General features: G+C 39.9%; 1 protein-coding gene and 1 pseudogene across 1 annotated transcript; one reads left to right on the plus strand and one right to left on the minus strand.

Annotated features, from left to right (window-relative positions):
- Positions 1-610: 610 nt before the first annotated feature.
- On the minus strand, positions 611-8738 carry LOC133890365 (2-oxoglutarate-Fe(II) type oxidoreductase hxnY-like; annotated as a pseudogene).
- A 507-nt stretch (positions 8739-9245) lies between these two features.
- On the plus strand, positions 9246-11950 carry LOC133890921 (pentatricopeptide repeat-containing protein At5g02860). The gene has a single exon (XM_062331561.1). The coding sequence runs from the start codon at positions 9314-9316 to the stop codon at positions 11696-11698; it is 2385 nt and encodes a 794-aa protein (XP_062187545.1). The 5' UTR covers positions 9246-9313; the 3' UTR covers positions 11699-11950.
- The last annotated feature ends 10120 nt before the right edge of the window (positions 11951-22070 follow it).

Raw genomic sequence — 22070 nt, forward strand, 5'->3', positions numbered from 1 at the left:
GTCTCCAATACTATTCTTTGTGTGACTGTATATTGTGTTAAGTACTTAGGTTACGACATAATGATTGTTTTTCAGTTAAGACATATATTATTATGTTATCTATCTATGTATGGTATGGATTACTTTTATTAGTGTAAATTAATTATATATCGTATTGATGCTTGAAGTTATGGTTCTACAGATCGATGTTAGCTTTTGTATTTTTGATTTCGTTTTTAAAGAAAATATCAAACTGAATTACGGTTAGACTGTTTTTCTGACGGTTCCTATCCGTTTTAATCCTAGCGTGTGCCGCACCCAAACAGATGAGGATTATCCCGATTCTTACCGCCATCACGTCGAAAGCTATTGCCAAAATGCGAAGGGAAGGAAGTACTCGACAACGACACGGATAGACTCGGTAACTTCTCTACACATGCATGCACACAGAAGGCCATGAATTCTTCCCTTCATGATTTATGAAGGATGGCATCTATAGGACTACTATGCTTGTACTGACACAGCGATATTGGTACATTGCCATCCTCCTCCCTACTGTATGTATTATTGCAGGTCACATGTCAGGCTGAAAGGGTGAAACAGAAGACGTGACAAAAAGGTTGGGCGTCTTTCAGGTCTTGCTGTTGCTGTAAGAGCTCAGATCTGCATGGGTGTCCTTGTAGCTCTGCAACAGGTATGCTGAGGAAGATTGGAGGGAACCTGAACAGACAATGCAAATCGCAAAGGGTTAAATTTCATGGGACTTGATAGTTCATATACTCTGGTAAGATAATAAAATGCATGTGGCCAACTTCAACTGTCTGAAGGAAATGGAACATACTTTGGAGGATTTGTTTCGGATTTGCAGGTCGGCAGGCACTCGACTACGCAGTCATGGCTTGGTTCCACGAAGTAGGCTGGCTGTTCCAAACAAGGCAAATTTACCATGGTTTAGCATTAACTAAATCAGGGCACAACACCGGATTGGCTTGAATCCGTGGCAACTAAAAAAGGAGGAACTTTTTTTTTTGCAACAAGACTTGTCAGGTTACAATATGCACAGCTAAGAAGATCTGTCTTTTTCCCCCACAATCAAAGTTCATGATTTGATAGATTCACATAGCAGAAGAAAATTACCGAGTAGCGTTCTCGCCCACCTAGGACCACTGGATGTAAGGTTGACCTAAAAGTGTGAGAAAAAACTGTAATGTAGCATAAGAAAACAGTAATAAGCAAAGCATAAAACTAATGTTTATCAGCTATTTTTCTTCCTCATACTGACAGACAATAAGCAAGCAAAAATAGTATCCAGATGCCAGTAAAAAGTAAGAACGTGCTACTGTGCTAGACATAGATTGGCCAACCTGAAAATGCAGTTAGTCCACCTTTCGAGCATATCACCGAGACTGACGATAAAGCCTCTGAAAAATCAAGCTCAAACGTGTGAGGATCTTCACCAACATTCAGTGTAGAACAATTTATGATTAATTGAGAAACCAAGTTGAAATGTATCTTGATTTAATTATGATGAGTCATTGATAACATTGATTTTGAGTTAAATATGGTTGACATGAACTTGTTTGCGTGTGATTTTTTTTCTAACCCAAGTTGGTGTTAGAGTTTCGGTCTCGGGTTCAAGAAAATTGATCTCACTGGAATATCCGGTGTAAGAAAGCATTTTCTCACCATATAGTCCAGTGTTGAGATGGATTGTGCACCGGAGCAATTTTTGGTTGGCGGCAAAATTTGAAAGGTGCACTAGATATTCCGGTGACAGGCTCAGTACAACGCCAGACTATTTTATGCAGAGGAGAAGTCTTGGCGCCAGATTTGAAATGTCTCACCGGATGATCCGATGTCACTTGGTGTACACACCGGATAATTCGCCGGACTAATTTTTGCAGAGAGGTTATAGAAGGCGAGTCTGATGGTGTTGAAGGCACCAGTTGGTTTGGTGTTGGACCATGAACACGTCGGACAAGGCGCCACACTATTTTATGCAGAGAGGGTGCAAAAGTAGTGAATCTGGTGAAATTGCAAGCACCAATGATCTGGTGACGGGAAAGTGAGCACCGGAGCTTCACATCGGACTATTTTTTGCAGAGAGCATTTTTCAGTGCGCTGAATGGAAACACACTCACCGGATGTTCCGGTGCTTAGTGAGTGTACACACTGGAACATCCGGTGCTCACATTTTCTACAGAATGAGTTCTAAACTATGGATTTTTGGTTTGTGCTAACCTGGATATATTTTGAAGTATGCAGAAACATGTTTGCTTGCCTCATGGTGTGCATGTTATGAATACGACTTGGCGGTCGATGGCAAGATGATTGAGGTCAAGCGGGAGGCTTGGTGTCAGGCGATCAAGGAGGCCGAGCGAAGTCAAAGGTGATCCTAGCGGTACACGTGATGGTCAAGCAAAAGCATAGATAGAGAAGGATGAAGATGGCGTGTTGATAAAGTCAAGCGAAGGGGATGCCGGTGCAAGTGACAAGGTGGCCTGAGGGATCGGGAGAGGGAGAGACTTGCCAGCAGTCAAGATCGTAAGATGAAGTACACGTGTCAACATCGAAGTGCTTGCTTGAGGCAAAGCAAGTAGCGACTAGTCACACTTTGAGAAGCATGCTAGGGTTTCGCGGTTTGGCCACAAACCGTGAGAGGACTGGAGGGTCATGTGACATCATCATGAGGTTTGCGTCAAGGAAAAGTTAAGTTGTGAAGAAGCCATGGCCGTACGACGAAAGAAATGAAATCTAGACCAAAATACCCCGATGATAGGTAGGAGTGTAATACCGGTGAAGGGTATTGAGAAATCAAGTGGAGAAGTGTCTTGGTTTGCATGTGATGAGGCATTGATAACAGTTGACGTGTCTTGAACTTGGTTAGCATGTGTTTGTGGATGCTTGTTCTTGATCATGTCTAACTCGAGTTGGTGGTGTTTGGAATTAGCGAATTCTTTTCTGTACGCAGAAATATTAGATACACCGAAAGTTCTGGTGTGAACATCGGATGTTACGGTGTTCATCGGAAGTTCCAGTGTGGGCTGTGTATACTCGTCTGACTATTTCTTGCAGAGAGCAATTTTTTAGGTGAAATTAGAGATCAAGGCACTGGAAGGTCTGGTGAGTGCGGTGGCTACACAGGAGGATATCACCAGAGCATTTTCAACGCTGAAGCAGCAATGAAAGCAAACACCTGATGGTCCGGTGATGGACTTTGAGAGCGGCGAAGTATTTTCTGCAGAGAAGAGATTTTTAGCGCCAAGTTTGATTATGTACGCCGGATAGTCCAGTGCTGAGATTGTGAACACCGGAGAATTCACCTAATCTTTTGTTGCAGAGAGTATGCAGAAAGGTGGTTCGGTGGAGTGGCACACACTGGATTATCTGGTGATGGACATGAGATCACCGGAAGCTTTCACGGGACCTTTTCTTGTAGAGAGCAAAGTTTTTCTGGAACAGATAGTGTTATATTCACCAGATGGTTTGATGTTTAGGAGCATAACACAATGGAACATCTGGTGTTCGTGTTTTCTGCAGGATGTGCTCTGACTTGAAGTTTTTTTGATTTAATACTAACATGGAGATGTTTAGGAGTGTGGAGAAATATGTTTGCTTGTTTCAAGGTGCACAGGTGACGGATGTAACTTGGCGGTCGAAGCGGGTGATCGGGGCTAAGCGGGTGCTTGGTGCCGGATGATCAAGAAGGGTCGAGTGAAGTCAAGGGTGATCCTAGCTATACACATGAAGGTGAATCAAAGCATGGAATAAAGAATGAAGATGACGTGTTGATAAAGTCAAGCGAAGGAGATGCCGGTGCAAGTGACAAGCCGGTCCGAGGGATCGGGAGCAGGCGAGACTTGACGGCGGTCAAGATCGCAAGACGAAGGACACGCATCATTAGGTGGAAGCAAGTGGCAACTAGTCATGCTTTGATAAGTATGCTAGGGTTTCGCAGTTTGGCCTCAAAATAGTGAAAGGATTGGAGGAGTACGTGGCACCATCGTGAAGTTTACATCGAGAGGAAGCTAAGTCATAAAGGCGCCGCGGACGTCCGATGAATGGAGAAAAAATGGACTAAAATGCCTTTGGTGATAGGTTGAGAAAAAGCTAGAAAACTTAGAGGTCAAGTTTCCTAGGTCTATAAATAGAGGGGTAGGGCTATGAGAGAGGTGGAACCAGCCATTTAAGCCTATTGTGCCACTCTTGAAGTTTCCACAAGGTGGAATTCAATTTACACCATGTTGAGGGATGGCCTATACTGTAGGGCTGCTTTTGAGAGGCTCATGTCCTATGAACGCCGCAGATACGAGAAGATTGCTCCATCCCTTGCAGAATGGGACAAGGCAAGAATTCTTTTACCATGCTTAAAAAAGTTCTTTGATCTCACCGAGCTATTTTCTGGTATATTATATCCAACTGCAAACTTGTTTTTCAAAGGTTTTTGTGAGATAAAGTTGCTGCTTAGTGATTGGTGCAATCATAATGATCACACTATTAGTAACATGGCAATTTATATGAGTGTTAAGTTTGACAAACATTAGAAGAAATCCAATGTTGCCCTTGTTGTGGCAAGTGTTCTTGATCCTAGGTACAAGAGGAGAATTGTAGAATTCTACTTGAAAAATTTCTACAGAAATTCTTTTGAAGCTGAACTTGAAAATTTTAGTTCTGTCTTGAAGAAGATGTATCAATGCTATGCTTCTAGTTCTACTAAACCATCATCTTCAAAGAGCAATGCAACTACTACTTCATATGTTGTAGATCAATTTATGGAGAGTATTGGTGACAAACTTGATGACTTCATATATGACACATATGGCCCTAATGATGATGTTGCAAATGACTTGGAGAAATACTTGGCAGAACCACCATTAAGGCTTAATAAAGTCAATCAGAATACATTTGATGTTCTATCATGGTGGAAGCTCCAAAAGGATGAATATCCTATTTTGTGCCTGCTTGCTCTTGATGTGTTGGTCATGCAAGTTTCAACTGTAGCTTTAGAATATGCTTTTAGTGCTGGTGGTCGTGTTGTTGATCCCTATCGTAGCAGTCTTGATCCGGAGATGGTACAAGCACTGATTTGCACCAAAGATTGGATAGCTGCAGCAAGAAAAGGTAAAAATCAGAATAGGTTCTTAGTTCTAGTTGTGCAAGAAGTCATTACCAACTTGCTAATGTAGCTGCCTTTTCGTTACAGATTCTCCTAAAGTTTCTTCATTGCTCGTTGGAATTAAGGCTCTTGAAGATGGTGTTGAAAATCTACATGTTGAGGTACAACTTCTATCCTTTTCATCTTGTTTCTTGATCTGAATGTACAAAGTATTGCTGGATAACTAGCCGCTAGTTTTCACTTCTATGTTTCCTTACTTATGCAAAGTCTTGCTAGACAGCTAGCTGCCTAGCTGCTAGTTCTCACTTATATTTTTTCTTCATACTTATGTAAAAAGACATGCTGCCATACTGAAAATTAATTGAATTATTGCTTTACAAAATTGCAGGATGAAGAGGAAGACTTAACAGGTAATAATGATGATGATGAGCTAGAGTTTCAGCTATAGGCCGGTACAGGCAATGAAGAAAGAATGAAAGATGGCTATCTTTTGCTTCAGACTTGTGTCATTTTAGTTGCTGCTATGTCAACTATCATTCTGGGAAACTATGTCTATGTTTATGTGTCCTTTTGGTTCATCTGTTTAAACTTCATATGTGGCCATCAAACCATGTCATTTTGGTTTAGATTTCATTCCATATCTATGTCTATGGGTATGTCCGTATGACGTATGTGCCTTGTCACTTGTGAGTTGTGAACTATGAACTTATGTTTAACAATAGAACCTATTCGGTGTTAACTCAAGTTTTCCTGGAATAGATAGTGTTAACTCACTAGATTATCCAGTGTTCACGGAGCTTGCGTCGAGGAGAAGCTAAGTCGTAAAGACGTCGCAGTTGTCCGATGAATAGAAAAAAAAATAGACTAAAATGCTCTTGCTGGCAGGTAGAAAATTTGAGGGTTAAGTTTTCTAGGCCTATAAATAGAGAGGTAGAGCTATGAGAGAGGTGGAACTAGCCACTTGAGCTTATTGTGCCACTCATTCGGAAGTCTAGTGCTAGGGTTTTAGAGAAGATGAAGGATGAGTGTTTAACCTATGTATTAGGTGAGAGTTTTGAGTGAAAAATCTTTGTAATTTACCTAAAATATGGTTGATCTCTGCTATAATAAAGTTTATTTTTCTTCATATTATTGTGCTTACCTCCTTCTAGTTTTTCACTATTGGTTCCCTTGTAAGTTTTTAAGTTTTTTAGCTTTCGGATTTGATTTTCGTTTTGATTTTTGGGCTGAAATTTCAGCACCTTGTGAGGTTATTTTTCTTATTGCTAGAGACATAAAATTCATATACACACGCTTATGTGATGGAGTTTTGAATTCTCTTGTCTCTAGATAATTAATTTAGAGAGTTTCGTTGCCCGATGTTCATCCTTTCTTGTTTCTTTACTAGTTGTGATCTTTCGAGTGCTAAGACACATAGATTGATCTTAAATAGAACATATAGTTCATATACCATCCATAGAGTCGTGTTACCTCGATTTTCTCTTGTTAAAACTTCACTCTATTTTTGCTTCCGCTTGAGTTTTGAGATGCATTAGGTGATCCAAATAGGAGAAAACCATCAATTTCACAAGAAATTATTTGAAACGTCTATTTACCTCTTACCAGTCGCCAATCTCGTCCCTACAGGTATTTTGTGAATAAGAAAACTTAAGGGCCAATGAAGCTCCAAGGGTTATAAATAGAGGGGTAGAGTTATATGAGAGTCCTGAGCCAGCCATTTGAGAGGCTAATAATAGGTTTTGGAGGAGAGAAGATGATAAGCTTAGTCTTTGTAATAGGCTAGTGCTTTTTTTTTTGAGAGAAATAACTTTGTAATTTCTCGAAAATAGGGCTGATCTCTGTACTTAATGAAGTTCATTTTCTCTCATGAGCTTGTGTTTATCTCCTTCTAGTCCTCTTCTTTTGGTTCTCTTGCCTTTGATGTAAGTTGCTCGATTTTCTTGTTGATTTCGTTTTTGACTTTGAGCTGTGATTTGTTAACATTAAGAAGTTGTTCTTTCTGTTGCTAGAGGCATAAACGTTTATATACTCATGTATTTGAGAGGGTTTGAATACTCTTATTTCTGGACTATCAACTTAGAGAGTTGCTTCTTTCGGTACCTGTCTTTTTGTTATGTTCTTCGTTCAAATTTCAAGCTTATGTGCATAAAGACATATGAAATGGTCTTAAATAGAGCATATGGTTCATATTTCATTCGTAGTGTCATGTTACTTTGGAATTTTCTTTCTCACTTTGTCTCTCTAAAATTTATGTTTCTGTTTATATATTTTTTAAAAATATTAGATGAATAAGAAGTAAATCATCTATTTTATAAGAATTTGTAAAAGATCTATCCACCCCCAGCTTCAGTTACCTATCTCGATCCTACATTAACATATTAAAATTCATGTCTTTACCTCCCAGACACACAGAATGAGACGTACATCTAAGTAACTAAATTAACAGGCTTACCCTTTCACAGGAGCTACATATTCCCACACTTGAGGCTGAGCATTCCTGACCTTACATATCTGCCGAATTCAGAGGGCAAATCCCATTTAAACAAAGCCAAGAAAAATATCGTTTCAAGGAGTATTACTTAGAGTCCAACCACGTCATCAGTTGCTAGGAGAGTTATCAGGCCATAATCCGAATGGGCATCCGCACCATAAACACCTTTTGCAGGATTTGAAACTTGACCTGACGAAAAAAAGGAACATCAAAGAGCAGAATTTGTCATGTTTCTTGCGGATAAATATCATTCCACACGAAGTCATGGCCTGTTTCTTGTCCACCTTCGTAGCGCAAGCATTTCGGGTCTATCAAAGAAGTCCATATCTAGGTTCAGAGCAAGAGCAATAATCCTTGCAACTGATTTTACCACTCTCCTGAAATCCGCAGAATATGGATCAAATCATACTTCATTACCTTATGGATCATCATTACGCACTTTGCATTCTTAAATCTAACAAAGATTCATATAGTATATGTAATGATTAATATAGTATATGTACAAAGAAACCATCATTTCTAAATTCAAGGCACAATGAACTCACAATGCCTCCGTGTGATATTGCTCCATCACCTCTCTCCATTTGGGCAATACTCCTGAAATAACATAGGAAAATACATGTAAAACAGGTAAAGATGACCATCTAATGTCACGACTGTCATCAAATATTTAACATCGAAGGAAAAATAGACTTAAACCGGTGATATGAATCTATGACTAAAACATATATGCGCAAAGATGGATTTACTCTTAGGTGGAAAACATACCATGTTTCAAGATAGAGCGGTTCATTAATTATTACAAATTTACAGGAGCTGTTTTTGGTAAGGAGCAAGGACGTGTCTCAAAAAGGAAAACAACTTACCTTCAGAAGGCCAATGATTTGGACAATAAAATGATCTGCTTTCTTGTGGATTATCTGCAGCACCTCAACTCCTATATAATACTTTTCCTTGTAATCACCCGAAACATATGAGAAGTACGGACGGTAAGAATATACAGAATTTGGAACTAAAAAAATTCTGCAATACTAGCTATTGTGCCCGTCGTCCGTTGCCACGGATCTCTGTACGCTGCAGGGCCCACATGTATACTGTAGGGCTATACGTGGAGGAGTGGCGGGAAGGAGCTCTGTGTACTGTAAGGTCCATGTATTAGCACCGATTATTATAGGGTTGTGAGAGAGATGGGGTGGTGGTGACGGACAACCACCATCATCACTATCAACTGTACTTTTTAAAGTAGCGAAGATATAAATCAAGGATATACATATTGAACCGTAACTTGCTCAATGCATCTACCTACGCAGAACTTTTTCAAATGCGACCTGCTCTATTGAAACTGCTACTGCTACCAACCTGATAGCCTGTCTAGATTTTCATCCCCAGAGCATGATTACAAAACAGCAGAGCCGCTCAACACTTGCAGTGCAGCTAGTCTATACCATGTTGATTTGTCATATCCACATCTAAATACTTTGAGTTTATATTTAATATTATTATATCTAATATTTATATTTTTTACAACATAGGCACTTAAATTTTGCAGCTCAATACTCGTGTCGCATATATTTGCAATTTTCGAATTTAAAAAATAAAAAATAGAAGAAGAAATATCCCGCACAACCGTGGGCCTCCATCACAGCCCATCCAAACCTTTGCCATATCCAGACCTCGTCCCCACGAGCGGCCACAGGTAAACCCCGGTGGTTCGCAACCGCCACGCTATGGCCGAAACGCTAGCCCTCCCGCTCCCCCTCCGCGCGCCGGCGCCACCGCCGCGTCCCACTACCTCCAACCCCGTCGCCCACCGCCAACCGCCCAAGCCTTCATCCCCCCCTCCTCGCCTCTTCTCCCCGACCTCCCTCCTCTCCACCTCCCACCCCACCCCGACCTCCTCCTCCCGCAAGCCGCGCCTCGGCCGCCCCCTCGACCCCTCCCGCGGCGGCGGAGGCCAGCCGTGGCACCTGCCTCCGTCCCTCTCCCTCCCCGCCCGCCGCGCGCTCCTCGCCCTCCTCGCCGACCCGGACCACGCCTCCCCGCGGGACCTCCTCTCCGCCCTTCCCGCGCCCGACGTCGGCGCCGTCGTCAATGCGCTCGCCTCCCGCGGGCATCCGGGCGCCGCGCTCGCCTCGCTTCACGCCGCGCGGGACCTCCACGGCGAGCGCGCCTTGCACCACCCGCGCGTGCTCCCCGTCGCCGTCCGCGTCCTCGCGCGCGCCGGACACCACGCCGAGGCCTCCGCGCTCCTCGACGCCGCACCGGCCCCCGACTCCAGCGCATACACGGCCCTCGTATCCGCATTCTCCCGCGCCGGCCGGTTCAGGGACGCGGTCGCCGTGTTCCACCGCATGGTGGATAGCGGCGTGAAGCCCGCGCTCGTTACCTACAACGTCGTGCTCCACGTCTACTCCAAGATGGCTGTCCCGTGGAAGGAGGTGATGTCGCTCGTCGACTCCATGAAGAAGGATGGCGTTGCGCTGGACAGGTATACATACAACACGCTCATTAGTTGTTGCCGTCGTAGGGCGCTTTACAAGGAGGCGGCGCAAGTGTTTGATGAGATGAAGGCTGCTGGGTTGGAGCCTGACAAGGTCACATTCAATTCCCTGCTCGATGTATATGGTAAGGCGCGGAGGCACGAGGAGGCAATTGGGGTGCTCAAAGAGATGGAGAATGTGGGCTGTCCACCCAGTGTCGTGACCTATAACTCGCTAATTTCGGCGTATGTGAAGGATGGGTTGTTGGAACAGGCTGTGGAGCTGAAACAGGAGATGGAGTTGAAGGGGATCAAACCGGATGTTGTTACATACACGACGTTGATCTCTGGCCTTGACAGGGCTGGTAAAATTGATGCAGCAGTTGGTACATACAGTGAAATGGTGAAGAACGGATGTAACCCGAACTTGTGCACGTACAATGCATTGATCAAGATGCATGGGGTGAGGGGGAAGTTCACAGAGATGATGGCTGTTTTTAATGAGCTCGGGGCTGCTGGGTATGTGCCAGATGTTGTCACATGGAACACGCTCTTAGCTGTATTTGGGCAGAATGGTCTAGACTCTGAGGTTTCTGGGGTGTTCAAGGAGATGAAGAAAGCTGGTTATATCCCTGAGAGGGACACATATGTTTCACTTATTAGTTCGTATAGTCGATGTGGTTTGTTTGACCAAGCAATGGAGATATACAAGAGGATGATGGAAGCTGGTATATATCCTGACATTTCAACTTATAATGCTGTTCTATCTGCATTAGCTCGGGGTGGACGTTGGGAACAGGCAGAAAAGTTGTTTGCTGAGATGGAGGATCGGGATTGTAAGCCAGATGAGCTCAGTTATTCCTCATTGCTTCATGCATATGCTAATGCAAAGAAGTTGGACAAATTGAAAGCTTTATCAGAAGATATATATGCAGAGAGGATTGAACCACACAACTGGCTAGTAAAAACATTGGTCTTGGCCAACAGCAAAGTTAATAATTTATCTGATACGGAAAAGGCATTCCTTGAACTGAGGAGAAGGCGTTGCTCCCTGGACATTAATGTTCTTAATGCCATGGTATCTATATATGGGAAAAATAGGATGGTAAAGAAGGTGGAGGAGGTTCTTTCTCTCATGAAGGATAATTCCATCAACCGCAGTGCTGCAACCTATAATAGCTTGATGCATATGTATTCCTGTTTAGGTGATTGTGAAAAATGTGAAAATATCCTCACTGAGATCAAGTCAAGCGGTGTACGTCCTGATCGATACTCTTATAACACTGTGATATATGCATATGGAAGAAAAGGACAGATGAAAGAAGCCTCAAGGTTGTTCTCTGAGATGAAATCTTCAGGCGTGAAACCAGATATTGTAACATACAATATTTTCATCAAGAGTTATGTCTCCAACTCAATGTTTGAAGAAGCTATTGATTTAGTAGGCTATATGGTTGCCCAAGGTTGCAAGCCCAATGAGAGAACTTTCAATTCAATATTGCAGGGCTATTGTAGACATGGAAGGATGGTAGAGGCCAAATCATTCCTTAGTAACATTTCCCAGCTTTATCCCGGAATATCTAAACAAGAAAAACATAGACTGTTAGAACTGTTGGCAAAGCACACTTTGTAAGATAGTTGTTTAGTATCAAACCTTGTTTGTATTCTTGAGCATGACAGGTAGATAGTAGTGATTTCTTAGTTTTCCGTAGTAGTCTGTACTTCAGAGTGGGCTTGTACAGATTACATGTATTATGGAGAAGAATGAAAGAAGCTACTAAATACATATAGTTCCTCTGCTAAATTTGTAGAGGAACTCATGTTGGAGAACCTCCAAACCGGATGAGACACCTTGTTTTGATAATGGCATCTGGCATTTTGGATCTGATCTGTTGTCTTATATTTGTACTTAGTATCATAAAAGTGCAATTCAAGTTTAGGTTATTTACTTCTATTTTTCTAGGATATGTGCTCCTTCATTGTTTTGTGACTTTGTCTCTCTGGTTCTCTTTGCCGAAATTGTTAAATTGTTTTTGCATTCTCACAGAAAAGTGAAAACGGGTATATGGAGCTAGATCTCCTTTTCTATTTCGATAAAGTTATGTTTAAAGTTCTGCACGTTTTTAGTCAAGGTATGGATGTGAGGGACTCTCCTTCAGTTGACTTACTTTGTTATATTTTGGTGATGACAGAAATATATGGCACTTTCGTTTGTGGGATTATCTGAACTATTATTAGTAGATCTGCACGATTGTTTTATTAACAACTTGTGTTTTTTCTCTTCGTATTTAATGCAGGTTGATGCTTTTCCACGGGAGCTCCATGTTGGGGTTCCATGTAAACCTAGATTAAGATGCTGTTTTCGAAGACATGTACATTGTGCCAAATGCACAGCTTTATTTCCCAGTTCAAGAACTCAAGAACCTGTGCTAAGTCAAGGTTAGAGCATCAGCATCTTTGTATGTTTGATTTACTACATTGTTCTCCCTAGAACTCCACTGTTTCAATTTTCTTGTATTATCCTTATATTTGAATTCAGAAAAGTTTTCTCTAAGGTTATGTTGGTTGCTAATTGCTGAGGAACCTTTGTGATGATACCTGATATCCTTACTGCTAGCAGATGCCAGTCTGCTTAGAGTTAAATCTGAGTGAGGCCACGACATTAGTAATCATGAGATATTGCATTAGCTGCCATTTCTCAGAAATATATTTCTCTTGGATGTTGCGTGTATACTTAGCTTGCGCAGGTGACTAATCCTTCATTTACCACATTGCGCTAAGTTGTGAATATGTTGCGGCGCTTCAATGTTTTATCTAACATGCTTCTTTCCGTGCATGTTTGAGTGTAGCTCTTTCCTTTTTAGAGTGACCTCACGTCATATAAGTTTTCATCTCAAGTACGAATTATAGCGTTGGTTGTTGGCCTATCTAGTACCAACACCAGCCAGTTATAATCTTCTAAGTCATGGGCTGGAGCTGTTCTTTTATGAAATTGAATAACATAGGCCTCTTATCAGCTCCAAGATATTCTTTTTACTTGGAGGTAATTTGAGTATAGTCTGCTGGTCTGCCTGCTTAATCGTTTGTCTTACAATGACTATGTCATGAAGAAAAAAATGATTTGGTTATCAGCCTTCGTTTGAACTTTAGTCATGTGGTTTATCTATATCTAAAATACCTTTACAAGTGCTCCCAACTATGTGTGATCAATGCTATTTTTCTCTTCCTTCATGCAGCCACATCATCTCTATTATTTTCAGCCTTTGGATCAGTGTCGAAAGGTTCAAATCATGCTCTGTTCATGTGATGCCACATCAGCATTCATTATCTTTAATCCGCTCCCATGCCACATCATGCGGGGAAAAAACTGTCTGTCCAATTCTTCCTAGAGTGGAATGCACCTGGGCTCCAAGCGTCGCCTAATTACTTTTGTTTATTTGCAGGCAGCTGATGCGTTGAAGAGGGCCATCTAATAGCTCCCTTTATTACATAAGCACCCATTCTAATTTAATTTCTTTCGTCCGAATACAACTTTTCATTTCGGTTTCGTAATGAATATACGCATGGTGGCCTCTGCTTTATGCCTTCATGTTTCGTGTATACATGCGATGCATCAAGAGCAAGGGAAGCTCTAGCTACTGAATCTGCTTTCATGCATGGTGGCCGACTTGCTTGCCTGTCTTGCTGAATTCTGATGCGTCTTTATCTTTCCCCAAATGATGCTTGATCTTACTACGTAGCAGTGGTGATGCAGAAGCAGCTAGAGGCTCTTTCACCTCTCTCTCTGCCTCTTTTTTTCCTTCCTCTTCTTCTCCCTCTCTTTCTTCCTCTCTCATCCATGATAAAAAAATTGTTCGAGGAGCTTTGAGGGGCTTCCATTGTCTAAAATATCATTATTGTATCCTTTGGTTTCATTTTTAATCCTTTTCCATTGTTCAGTTTCTTTTAAGGTTGTCAGTCCTACACTTTTGGTGAAGATGAGAGTATGTATTTCTATTCTATTTGAATGCAATGCCTGTTATGTCCCAGAGTGCGATGTGCAATACTCCTACGTTGCTACCGATTTCTTTTATTGGTGCCTCATGATGTATATGGAACAAAAAATACGAGTAATTATAATTCAAAATGTAGATTCTGTTCAAGAGTATGTAGAGCTCGCACAAGGTTTAAGCATAACATGCACCTCGCAACATGAACAGATAAAGTGTGCTGTGTATACTGTTGAGTCAAAAAAAAAAAAGAGAGGAAAAAACTCACCTGCTTGCATTTATGCTAAGCGAGTGTTAGTCGAGGGAGCCTTGAATGACTGAAACCATTTTGTCCACAAGAGAATGGCTGCGCGTTTGAGCCCGTGGGTATTCTCAAGCATCAGTGCAAGTGTTCATCGCAAAATGTTGTATATTTGTGCTACGACAACTCGATTCTGCACATATAATATTTTAAAACGAATCGATAGGAGAGTTAGCTGTTATGTTAATAAGCTAGGAAAGCCTAAAAAAGACAGAGTAAAAATAGATTAGCCAGCCAACAGGTTGGTCAGCAAAAAAACAAAACAAAAGCCTCTCTCCGGATAAGGCGCTCCAAGCACCACGCACCCGCAAATGCCCAAACTCCGGCCTCATCTTTAATCTTTTGAACAATGAGGTGTGTGCGATGCTCCATTCTGTCCAAGATCCTAGCATTACACTCCTTCCAAATTTCACATCAGGTTAATATGATCACATATTGCACTCATTGTTATGACTCTTTGCTCACAACAATGTCTTTGCATAGAAAACTCAAGTTTCCTGCAGCAACACGTAAATAATTATCTAGCATTTTATATAAATGCAACCCACTAAAGATCATTAATTGCTATTTCTTTGTTTCCATGTTGCGCCACATCAGTACGTGGGAGGCGGTAATGTTGGTTCTTGTTACTTATTAATATACATGTTGTTTACAGTTATTTTTTTCAGTTGTTAGTTGCAAGATAGTTTTTATATGTTTTGTTAAAGTTTCAGTCGCTCATACATATATCTAGGATGTTTAGTGCATATGTTTTACCTAACCTGTGGTTCATCCTTACTAATGATCAATGCATAATCTTTAGAGTCGAGCTATGTATATGTGCTATATATGGTTTAAGTCTTGCGAGTACTTTCGTACTCATACCTGCGCTTTCAGGTACTACTGTTGCTGGAGAAGATGTTGTTTTTTGCTACCTTGTGCCTACCGATCAAAGTGACGGATAAGAGTAATGCATCGTACTCTAAATGTGACGTGTTGAGACGGTGCCTAAGGGCATGTTGCGCTATTCTCTTTTGGTTTATAAGTTTAACTTTCTGCTGCGTAGTTCTTTTGTGGTTAGGAGTTGAGGGGTTTTGTCTACTCCTAGCTCATTTTTATTGTAAATTGTTAAAATCAGTTGCATGCTTAATACTTATAATATAAATATTTATTACTCGCTCTTTATTAAGCTATATTGTGATGTATATGCTGGAAGACATGTGTTCTGATCCTTAGGCATAAAACACATACCGGGACTACCGGGATGATATTTTGGTTAATCATCAAGTTTATGATTATGAATAATGATCCTTCGATAATTAATTAAAATATTATTTAAACGATTCTTTACAACTAGACTAAGAACAAATGCGACAAGACCATCAAGGCATCGATAGGCCCAACGCCAACTACACATCACCCACGTCGATTGCGTCACAGTCCATCAGATAACCTCATCAGGTAGACCTTCTTCTTTATTGTCGCATCAACCCCTTCTAGTAGGCTCATGATCCCTCCCTATCGCTCTCCCTCTATTTGAGTGTCTAAAGGATCTCTATGTATGTGTGTGTTTATTTAGTGTAATAATATTTTGTGAAGATTTGATTGCTTTCATTTCCCCCCTTTTATGCTAGCCTGATCATATTATTGACCTAATGGCAATACTCTTCGTTTATGCAGGGAGAGCTCATGATCTGGTATTTTAGTGGTGTGTTCATCCAACTTGACAGTTGTATTCCCTTCTTCTTTTTCCCAAGAATTTTTCCTTTTATATATGAATACCACTGTTGCATGCTTGGAGCAAACCTAATGATTTTATGATCATATATAGCATCCAATCTTGATGAAGGAGAGGAGCCGTATGCTCAAATGTAATCAAGTGCTCAGCATAATGAAATCAGGATCAGAAATCAAGTACGTGCTCTACCTGTCAAATGATGGTACACAAAATTTCTCAGTTCGCTTTGGATTACTCTTTATTTAGGGTGATAACATAAAAAGAACAAGTTTTGCAACCTCAAGCATGAGAGGGAAGATGACTTATTTGATGGTAAATGAAGGATTCTCTTATTTACAACTAGAGACTACAATGGATAGGAATGGCAATAGACACAAAACCCATAGGTAGAGACTACACAAACCCATACGCACGAGCTGATTCTTAAATCCGTGTCTGCTCCCATTATCTGCCACATGTAAGAAATGAAACCCACGTCCGTCGCCCACGGGCACGCCCATATGCCCCCAACGACATAAGAGACCACTCATATTCTGGTGAAAGAAGGGTCGTTGCGAGCTCATACGTCTACGGCGATCACCCGTCACCCTCTTTGAATATTGTCTTTGGCAATACTCATATTCAGGGAATATAGAAGCATCTTTTCAAAGATGTACTGGTTACAAATTGTGTTTGAGAAAATTAGAGTATCAAGAAATCGAGGGTAAGAAATATGACATAAATAAAGCAACATATATGTATTTGGGTACATTGCTGGACTATATAAGTATTTGGATACACATGTCAAGTGCTTGAAGCAGGTACGTAGATACAACGTGCGTGGATAAACTTTTTCATACTCACGTATGTGTGTTCGTTGGGTTTAGATACAAACCCACACCTAAACGGCGAAACCCATATAATATAACCCAAACCAGTACTCATTAGAGTTTTTACCTACGGGTACATGGGTAATATGTGCCTATTGCCATCCCTAGCAATGAACCATACAATATAAAACTATATTTATGCGTTCTCTGATTTTTTTTAAAACTTTTTTCTTCACAATTTCATCTTTATTGATTTCTTCTCTCTTTTTAGTGAGACTTAGCTTCAATTTGATAGTTAATACATTTCCACTCTAAAATTCCCACACGTTCCTGTAGCAACACGCGAGGAATTCATCCAGTAATACAATAACAATGTCTAAGTTTTGAATTCTGGATTCCTTAATTTGCAATAGCATGCAATTAATAACAATATACTTAGCATGTACCTCCAATGGAAGATATTTATGTAGAAATGGCATCCGGCGGATTGAGGTTATATTTGGTTCACGTCTAAATTTGTCACGTTTAAGATTAGTTACATCATAGATTTTTAGATAACTATTTAATTGATTATCACAATTATAGTAAATCATACTTTGTTAGCTCATGTCCCATATGTCATACGCTTAGGATATGTTTGGTTAGCGCATAAGCTTGTCATGCATAAAGTTAGCTAAGTGTGATTTGCCTAAAAAATGTGGCTAACAAATTATTAGCTATAAGTGTGATAAGGTTAGTCAAAAAACTGAGTGTATGCATGTGGATTAGGGAACAATAAAAGTGTAGCTTGCTACATTTATGACGATTAACTAAATAATTATCTAAAAATCTATAATACAACTAATCTTAGACGTGAACCAAACAGATCCTCAGTTTTTAACTAATTTTGCCACACTTATAATTAAAAATTTATTAGTCACATTCTTTACGACAAACTTTACTTAGCTAACCTTAAGCATTTAGGTACAAAATGCAACCAAAAGTTTGCTTTCCAAAAAATTATTAGTCACCCTTATAACTGATGCTTCAGTTTGCTTTCCAAGGTGTGCAAATGCAACCAAAAGTTTACTCCTGGTTTCAGATCCTCATGTGGTGCCACTTGTTGCCATGCGTGCTGCTTGGCCTGTCCCCGCTAGTGCCGAGCAATAGTGGGTTGTCAAGAGACGTATTTGCCGTTTCAGATAGATGATGGGTGTTTGGTATAAAAAAAAAAGATAGATGATTGGTGTTGTGTGATGTGTGAATGTGTCAAATTTCATAGGGATGTCCAGCATCTACTCTAAAATCTAGATGATGAGATCTACTGTTCACGTTGTAAAAAAAAAGGTCTCCTGTTCAAAAGTTTTCAAAGAAATGATCTACTGTTCTAATCCGACTTTCAAATATCTTTTACTCTGGGGAATTTCGAAAAACATCTTTTTTACACGCTTTTAGAAAACAAAGAAAAAGATAGATGTGTTGATTTACTGTGACAAACATATCCCATGCTGAAATTTCTGAGTAAACCGCGGCCAACATGTTTCTGGCAACAAGCTGTTGGGTTCCTACTGGTAGATGTGGATCCACATCTTGTTATGACAAAATATCCTCGCCCCGGCGCCGGTACCATTACCATAAAGTGAGCTCCAAACACCTCAGCTCCTTTTTCTTTAACTATCCTCAGCTCCCTTTTCGGTTGCGACTACCTGCTGCAATAAATCCTCCTTTCCTCGTGATGAGAGGTAATAAGGTCATTTCTAATATATATTTAAAAATTTATCCTCTATAATACTATTACAATATTCTCTAATATTATTATAGTTTCTTCTATTTTTTTTATCTCCAACAATTACACTATTTTTTATATTCTATTACTCTCCTCCTTCCCTCAGATCCATAGTCATCCACTCGATACAGTAATACAGTTCTCTCGATCGATCGGCATATTTGCCGCTCCTGGCGCTACAGTAACCGACGCCCCATCACTGTTGACTTTTATATGGGCTCCGTTGGAGGTTGTTGCAGACGAGCTCAATCGGCAAAAGTACAAATGAGCAGTCGGCTCAGTACTTTGCCGGATCGATTCTGATTTCATTGGAGATAGCCTAAGGTTCTGTTTCAAAGAATATCAGTTCTAAATTTTTTATCCGATCATCCTTAGATTTAAACTTTTTTAAACTAGGAATGTGAATAAATTTAGAGTTTTTGATTGAGATGTCCCATTCTTATTCTTATTTAGATTAAAAATAAATATTTCAACTATTTTATTTTATCCTATAAATTTTAAACCTTACATGTATCACAAAACTGAGCTCTATAAAAAAATCACTATTTGTTAACGTGGTACCGACGCTGGGGGCAGGCTTATCTATGATTTGTGCACTCCTCACGTGAAAAGGGCGGGCCACCTCATCCTCGTGGCTCATCAGTGAAGGAATCATCGCCCAGCGGGAGACAGCAGCATCACCGCACCATAACGGAGTGCACGCGGGAAGCGAAGGAAAGAAACCAGCCTGGAACAATCAATCTCGCGCGCCCGTGTCTGGTCCAAGGTTTTAGTTACCGTTGGGTGTCGGTAACCGGTCCAGCGGTCGCCATAATCATTCAAAATTCGACTAAAATTTACATAAAATTTATTTGTTAAAATTTATTTTTTTTAAAAAATATCAGATTCTTCGTTTGGTAACGGGTCGAATCGAATCGGATACCGGGCGATTTTCTCGATTTATCGAACGGTTTTTTCGAATTTTTCGTATTATTGGTAACCGCTCAGTTTTGTCGGTAACCATTCGGTTTTATCGATTTATCGAGCGGTTTTCTCGATTTTAATGAAGTTAAAAAAACCCTAAAAATTGGTTCAATCTTGTAAAATCAATAACTACTTCATTTGAACTTCAAATCAAGTGAAATAAATTTTATTGGTTTCCTTGTAACATGATAAAAATATTTATACACATAAAAAAGTTGAAAATTTTCTGTGAGAAAATGTATTTATTAAACCAAGTTAAATGCATAGTTTACTCTTTGCTAATCTAAAAATCATGAAACTAATTTTGTTAGTTTTCTTATATGATCCCATGTATTTTAAAAATACATGAACTCATGAATTAGTTATTTTAACATACAGGATTGTGTAAATATGTTGTGACTAGATTAATTCATAACTGACTCATCACACCTCCAAAATTATTGGAACTACTTTTATTAGTTTATTTATACTATGCTTTATGTAAGAAAAATAATGGTAGACATTAAAAAGTTAATTACAGTGTTGTTCCTTAACATATTCACTTTATGCTTATGAATTTTGTAAAAGTTATGGAGAAATTAATAAAACTGTAAATGAGATGAAATCAATTTTAAAGATTCTCTTAAGTACATCCTAGACAAAAAATATGTTTTTGCATGTTAAGCTTTCCTTAACATGAGTTAATAACTGAGCCGCACGCTTCAGCTTTTTTCATCTTTTTTAAACTTCCTCCCTATAGAATATGATGTAAACGATATTATTTTTGATTTTTTTTTATATAAGGTCTTAGAATTGTCTCTAGTTTTTTAAGATTTGTTATGAATTATTTTTATTATTTTTTGAATTTTTTGAATTCAAATTCGGTTATTGTTCGGTTTCTGAAACTGGATCGGAACGCTAAGCTCAGTAATCATGAATTTCGATCGGTTACCGTCGATAAATTGGATCCTAGTCTGGTCTGGGCTGGACCGGGGCAACAGCTTGTGTGTCTGGTGCTAAGACAGGATCCCACCATTCGTCCTACAGTCACGAGGTGGATTTTTTTTTCATTTTAACCCTTTTAAAAAATATATTCTACAAATAGATCTTTACAAAAATTATTTCTAAAAATAGATCCTTTTGCACGACGCCGTGATTGGATAACACAGTACCGTGATAATTGGTATCATGCTAGCTGCCTCATGATCTACTTTCGACTTAAAAGATCATACGTGACACGTTGTCGTACTATTCAACTGTTACGTCAAAAATCACGATACCGTATTAAGAGTCTATTTTTTAATATTGTTTCAACATAGATCCATGAGTAGAAAAATAATAATATGAAAAATGCCATAATCTAAAAATCCACATGTCACGAGTGGGATCGACTTGGATCTGCTATGCCAGAGAAGTAGCCCGGCACAGTAAGGTCTGGTGGTAATGTTTTAGATCAGCTCCATCTTCTTCTTTTTTTGATAAGGATCAGCTCCATCTTGAAACTGCCGGTCTACCAGAGAGGTGGATCTAAGGTGTTACGGGAAGAAACCAGTGAGATTGTGTTGGAGAGTCCGTTTAACTTCCGTGTCTACATGGAAATTCAGCTCGATCGGGTGCCTATCCTCCTCTTTAGTGAATGTCGGAGCGAGTGTAGATCTAGTGATCCACATAATGCTGGGCGATGTACATTTGTCGTAATTAGCGCACAATTGGATGCCTACTGAATTTGCTTACCAGCTGCTTTCCACGGACGACGACGGAGCAAATGCGGTACCCCTGCACACACCTCTCACCGTAGAGCCGTTGCTTCCGATCGGGTCGTTGCACGTAGTAGGTGAGAGAAAAAGGCAATGTTTCAGCACACAGCACTAACTACTACGGAAAATATCCTGCGTGCTATAGTTTATTTTAGTTGTTTAGCTCTCTCATCTCTATAATTATATATTTCTCTTACCTAACTTATAATTTTCACATATCTCTCAAACATAAATATGAATATAAATAAATGATTTTAATAATCCATATGTCCAATTATGGATTTTTCCTCTCCTTCCACTTTTTTGCGCCAGCTATTCGAGATTTCTCCCTCACGTCATTCAGGCCGTATCAAGTCACTGCTACGGTGATGCATGAGCAGTGGTGGAACCTGTGTGGCCGTGCATACATGTGTTTGAGACTTACTTGCCACGTCTAAATTGAGTCAAGTGATAGATTTTTAAGTAATTATTTTTTTATTATCATAATTATAGCAAGTCATATTTTATTAGATCCTTAACTCATACATCATATACTCAGTTTTTTACTAATTTTATCACACTTAAACTAAAAATTTATTATCCACATCTTTTTTGACAAACCACATTTAACTATGGTCAGTTGTGGCACTATTAGACATTAGCCAATCATGGCCGTAGTATTTCGCCCAGAGAAGCAACGCAAACAAACACAACCAAAACAGATCCGGCCAGCAGTGCGCCAGGCC

Source organism: Phragmites australis, chromosome 14 (assembly GCF_958298935.1).
Source record: "Phragmites australis chromosome 14, lpPhrAust1.1, whole genome shotgun sequence".
Classification (NCBI taxonomy): Eukaryota; Viridiplantae; Streptophyta; class Magnoliopsida; order Poales; family Poaceae; genus Phragmites; species Phragmites australis.